The 6,000-nt window shown below is 40.7% G+C and overlaps 1 protein-coding gene across 2 annotated transcripts; it reads left to right on the forward strand.

Moving 5' to 3' along the window:
* The first annotated feature begins 93 nt into the window (after positions 1-93).
* LOC139338923 (profilin-2-like) lies at positions 94-5,619 on the forward strand. 2 transcript variants are annotated; one of them, XM_070974276.1, is made up of 3 exons: positions 94-438; positions 1,812-2,004; positions 3,796-5,619. In XM_070974276.1, the coding sequence occupies exons 1-3, from the start codon at positions 310-312 to the stop codon at positions 3,891-3,893; spliced, it is 420 nt and encodes a 139-aa protein (XP_070830377.1). In that variant the 5' UTR covers positions 94-309; the 3' UTR covers positions 3,894-5,619. The 2 variants fall into 2 exon arrangements, with proteins under 2 accessions (XP_070830377.1, XP_070830375.1); XM_070974274.1 differs by having other exon boundaries at positions 144-438; positions 3,481-5,619.
* The last annotated feature ends 381 nt before the right edge of the window (positions 5,620-6,000 follow it).

A 6,000-nucleotide genomic window follows, 5' to 3' on the forward strand; every position in this document is an offset into this window, starting at 1 on the left:
CCCGGCATTCCCTCAGACAGTTGACTCTTGGCTGAGCTGTTAAGTCCCTCTTTATTCCGCCGCCTGCTGCCATAAAAGCGCCGGGAGCTCATTGTGCGGAGTGATCTGATACGGACTACACCCAGCCGCTGCCTCAGTGCCCTGGCTTTCTTTGCTGCCCCAGCCTTGACGTTGGTTAACGTCGAAGTGTGGGTTAGATTGGAGACTCTAAATTCGTCTGTAGGATTTCTTCCGATTTGGCTGTCTGTTGTTTGATAAGCTCACCACCAAAGCTGTAGGGATTTTTAACATAGCATCAATTTCTTGAATATGTCTTGGCAAAGCTACGTGGAAAACCTGATGGCCGATGGCAGCTGTCAGGATAGCGCCATTGTTGGGTATACGGACGCCAAATATGTTTGGGCAGCACATGCCGGTGGTACTTTCAACAATATCACGGTAAGAAGTCAAAATGGTGTAATTAGAGTGAAAGCGTGGTTCAGTTGGACATTGTTGTTATGTATCACCCACGCAGACGCTCAGCAGACTGAATAGCGCTAAAACCGTTCCCCTCGCAGGGTCTAAATGACTAGCAAGCTAACAGTATCGTGCTAGCTCAGCGGGCTAGCTAGTTCATCAGTGGCCTGTCTCGGCTATTTCCTGCTAAGGAAACGCTGTGGGATTAGACCTCGTGTGGATCAGATAAGACTTCACTCATTGTGGCTCGCACGTACCATGAAGTCATGAAGTGATTAATTGCCACGAACGAGCGCTGATCAAAATATCAAGACGCAGCTTAAATCAGCCCAACGCTGATTTGAAACCAGCGAGTAGACGGGTGTCTGACTTCAGAAAGCGTGCATGCTTTTGTGTGCACGGCCGCTTTGATTAGCTAACGTTAAGCTGCTGCTTTACCGGCGACCTGTGGGTAAAAAGGCAAATTGGCGAACGCTCGGTCAGCCTGCTATGAACCCTCCTCATTGCGGACGCGGCCAATGTTGCTGCATATTCATATTTTTTGATGGGAATGACAATGTGGTTTTTCTTTCTTAATTCATTGAGAGGGACGGCATGAGAGCCAGTTCGGTGAATATACGTCACTTTACTTCCGCCACTCACTGCAGGCAAGGGACGGGAAACTGGTACAAATATCAATACATTTCCAGCTTTGCAACTTCTGTCCACAAGCTTCCTCTCTCTTCATATGAGGCTTGGATTCCTAGTGTTACAGTTCAGTATCCATTAATGTTTCGAATAGGGCTGCAACTAACATAAATTTCATTATCGATTGTTCTCTATAGTATGTCAGAAAAGAGTGAAACAGTGTCAGTAGGACTCCTCACAGACTGAGGTTGTGTATTACACTGGTTAAAGCTCAACATATTCACTTGGCTGTTCTTTTTAATAGTATGACAAAGAGAATCAACAAATGGCTTGAATTATTGGTTGATGTATAACTGAAATTGATTGTAAATTTTCTGTCATTTGATTGAGTAATCAAGTCAGAAAGGAAATTAATTCCACACAAAGTCAAAAGGCACTGATTTGTTACAGTATAAAAGTAAAAAAAAAAAAAAAAAAAAAAAAAAAAAAGCCTTTGTTTTAATGGCTACAGTTTAATGCCACGTTGCCTACCTGTGCATCTGGAGCACCTGCACCTGTTACATTAGATCCACACATTTTTTCACAAAATTAACACTTAACACTGTTAGATTTAATATGTGACTTAACATTTTCATACTTGGAAGAATTAAGCTACTCATTGTAACTGGTAATCTGTCTGATGATCTGACTGACTCTGCCCCAATCCTGTGCTTGTGTGTGTTTTTCAGTCTCAAGAAATTGATGTCCTTATCGGTAAGGACAGGGAGACCTTTTACACCAGCGGTCTCACTCTGGGCTCAAAGAAGTGCTCAGTTCTCAGAGACAGCCTCCAGGATGATGGGGACTGGACAATGGACATCAGGACAAAGAGCCAAGGAGGAGAGCCTACATACAATATCTCTGTGGGGAGAGCCGGAAAAGGTAAAAGTGTAGTTTCACTTGATTGCAAATATTAAAATGCTGCCTTAGTGGGTTAATACACCATCATGTTTCTGTCATGAGAGCTATCTCACATGAGTTTTATGATTCATGGACACTGAAAATCAGGGGCCCATCCTGACGAAACATTTGCTGGTTCCATGCATGACTAACTTTAGACATTTGACATTTGAAGACATCACTCTGAGTTGTTGTAAATTATGCAAGGCATTTTTCACCATTTTATAACATTATATTAACAGGATTCAGAAAATAAATCTGCAATGTAATAGATGATGATAATTGTTAGTTGCAGCCTTATTGCCAGAGCATTTTCTATTGACTTGCTACAATTTACAATGTGCATGTAAGAGGTGCTCACAAATGGCTTTTGTGAGTCAGGGCCCAGAGTCACAAAAATTATGTTCTCAGGCAAAACTTTTAAATGCAGACTTGTAAAGATAAAATATTACATGCGTTTAGTTAATAGCCTGAACTGTAAACCTCATCTAAACCAGGGTTTGCCTACTGCAGTCTGTTTGCCTTTGTGGTCCTCATTGTCTGATATTGCTCCAGTGGTTGAGAATTTTCTCAGGTTTTTAGTCTTAAGACTTTTGGTAATTGGCTACAAATTGCATTGTATTTAAAACAAACAAACAAAAAACCTGAGTGCGCCACCACATTTTTGTGTGGGAAACACTGATTTGCAATCCAGACCAAGATCTGTTTTCTTTTGTTTTCCCAACACTGCCTTCTTTTCTATTGAGACTTCCACCTGTCATCTTCCTGCTTTGCATGTTGGACATACTGAAGAATAGTCAAAAGAGCACAAAAGAAGTGTTACGCATATTTAATTTGCACTGACAAGTGCAGTGAGATGCTACAGTCTTTACACATAACTGTATAGAAGACGTGCACCTTAATTAGCCCCTGACTTGTGTATTTGGCAGAAGGAGCCTGTCCCTCCTTCAGTGCCATACCCTCTTACAATAAATGTTTTCTTTAGTTTCCATTGGCTTATTTGTGTTTTCCATCTGGTTTGCTGTTAAATGCAGAGGCCAGCAGGAGCTGTCCTGACCAATCAGTGCACTGATCTCACTGCAGTTTATAATTGTTGCATTAAAAAAAGGCTGCAGTGGTCATATTCAACCACATGTTATGGTCAGGGCTGTGTGGGGCCCACAAACTGCTCATTTGTTCATTCATTGATAATTCCCTATTTAAGAAACACAAGTGGGTGATAAATTGCATTTTTTGGACATGAATGAATTCTACCAATTGACACCACATTGTGTCAAGTGGTGAAATCGCCTACTGGAGTGTATAGTAACACAGAAACCCTGCAGACACTTAGCCCTGTATGACACGCAGTTGAATATCCCTGGACAACACACTTCTGGTGACAATACTTCTTACCTGGAATGCTTTTCCTTTTCCTTTTCTTAACTGTCCCTTTTTTTTCTATCTCTTCTCTTTCAGTTTTGGTTCTTGTAATGGGCAAAGAAGGGGTCCATGGAGGCGGACTGAATAAGAAGGCTTACTCAATGGCAAAATACTTGAGGGATTCAGGGTTTTAATGTTTTCAAGCTCACTTAGATAAAATTGAGGGACAAAAAGAAGAGAAAAGAAATATTGCTGTTAAGATTTCTCCTGCAAGCAGTCAAATGTCTTGGAAACTTTTAATAGCAATGAAGAGTGGTAAGATACTGTGTCACCTTTGTTCCCCCCTTCATCCTGTAGGGGGGGAGACTCTTCAATTTTGTTCATTTCTCTTTTTTTCCTTGTGTGCTCCAGTATTGGTTTTAGTCATGGGAAAGGAGGCGGTCCATGGTGGAAATCTTAACAAGAAAGCACATGTAATGGCTGAATACCTGAGGAAGTCTGGATATTGAGCAACCTCTCCACCCATCCATCAGCTCACTCCCACTCACCGCATTGTGTTGACACTACTTCCAGGATTAGATGGCATACAATGTTGCTTCCTCCCTGGTCTCCTTTTTATACGCAGCCTTTTGTTTTCCCAACTCCCCCTACACCCCCCCCCCTTTTTTTTTTGACCTTCCCCACTTAAACATCATACTCTCATGTTTGTGGCACTACAGTAACAGCATGTTCATTGAAATGTTTATTAACCAAAAGAGTGGGGAAAAAATGATTGTAAATTGTCATAAAAGTAACACGAATCTGGACTCGCTTTGTGTAACATTTACATAGAAACTGGCTGATATTCCAAGGGGAAGTACACATGTAATGGTGCCGACAGTTTGCATTGTTATGCTTTGTGAGCATTACTAAAAGATGCCAGTTTTGTTTTGTTTCTTCGTCTTTTCATCAGCATGTGGGCATTTAAAAGTTGCATGCATACCCTCTTTAGCATACAGATCCCAGCCCCACCCCCTCCCTCTCCCAGCGTAATATTCCAGCCAAAATCATCTTCTCATCTGCCTCCATCTTTGAGTCTTCAAGCCTCCATTAAAGAAACGACAGTTCCCTCTGACAGAGTCCTGTATGTATCAACTCGTCACCATCGAGCACAGCTTCTTTTCCCCTCCATCACATGCTTTTGCTGTTGTACCTGAATGTGGTCTTAGAAGTTAATGATGTGGTGTTGGGCTGTTGTTTGAGTGTAATGTACGGTCAGCATTGCTGAGGTCTCAAGATATTGTCATGATATTTCACCCCATCCAGGAGTCTCAGTGGACATTCCACCTCTGTGACAGCTCAATCATTTGTCAGTCAGCTTCTGCTATGTGCAAATTTTTCTGTAAATCACTACCTGCTCATGTATGTGAAGATTTACTTTTCTCCCTCCCCGATGGACCAATTGTCAGTATAAGAGGATTCTCAGAATTACTTCACCTTATTCTGAATGATGATTGTTGGCATCACCTGTGGACTGTAATACATTAAAGACTACTTCAGATGACTGTAAAACATTTAACTGCTTCCTTAGGCTTCAACACTAAACTTTTCATCACTAATTGATTTGTTGCTAACTTCATATCCATTAACCGATGAAATGGAAATGTCATTTTACTACAGTATGAATGCATTTTGACTGTAAACCCAGGCTGTTGGGCTCCAACACCTTGGAATTATTTGCCTTGTGCTTTAGTCATCAAAGGTGTATTCACAAATTGTCATAGTACGGTACTTAGAAGTATATTTAAAAGAAAAAAAAGATGCTGTGTACACTAAACATACTGAAAATGGTGTTGGTTGGAATAAGAACATTTGTAAGTTGTCTTGTGAAAATTTTCTGAGAATAACTGTGTGTTCTGTGCCATAAAATCGATCTGATCTGTTGCTACTACGAGTTGGATTTTTAACTGCTGCCCCAGCAAGAAGTAACTTTTAATGGCACTTTCCTAAGGGATATTTTGGCATCAGTAATCTCCAGACTTTGTGGAATATGTACAGAATTAAATGACAGAAAAATAAGTTTGCAATGTTTTCTTTCTTTCTTTCTTTCTTTCTTTCTTTCTTTCTTTCTTTCTTTCTTTCTTTCTTTCTTTTAGTTGGAAATTCCTTCTGCCACAAAATCTGCTATTTCAAATGCCATGAATTGATGAGACCTGTTGTTTACAGACAGATCAAATAAAAGTTATTCCAACCAGAGGTAAAGCCACTATCTCCTGTGTGTTGCCTTGTGAGTACAAACTTGTATGTTGACTGATTCAAGAGTTTGCAAGTCTAGTTTTTGTTCAGGTATCCAGCTGAAACTTATTGTATTAACAAAGTACTACATTAGCAATGACTGATGTGGGTGTGGATCTTGTACACTCATACAGAAAAGCACTACTCAGGCTATTCATTCTCTAATGGGAGACTAAGTGTCAGGGGATGCAATCAGATTCTCTCTTCCTGAACCCCAGAAATGACTAGCCTATGAAATTGTTTCTTTGCAGAAAGCCGGAGGAAAATCAACCACATTTTCAGTGGGCTGCAGGCCGTCACTAATGAGAATACATTACTTTGATTGGACTCTTACCTACTCAA

The sequence above is a fragment of the Chaetodon trifascialis genome, chromosome 11 (assembly GCF_039877785.1).
Source record: "Chaetodon trifascialis isolate fChaTrf1 chromosome 11, fChaTrf1.hap1, whole genome shotgun sequence".
Lineage (NCBI taxonomy): Eukaryota > Metazoa > Chordata > Actinopteri > Chaetodontiformes > Chaetodontidae > Chaetodon > Chaetodon trifascialis.

Coding starts and splice junctions, on each gene's coding strand:
- LOC139338923 (XM_070974276.1), top strand. CDS start 310: ATGTCTTGGCAAAGCTACGTGGAAAACCTGATGGCCGATGGCAGCTGT. Junction 439..1,811: donor GTACTTTCAACAATATCACG/GTAAGAAGTCAA, acceptor TGTGTTTTTCAG/TCTCAAGAAATTGATGTCCT. Junction 2,005..3,795: donor TGTGGGGAGAGCCGGAAAAG/GTAAAAGTGTAG, acceptor TGTGTGCTCCAG/TATTGGTTTTAGTCATGGGA.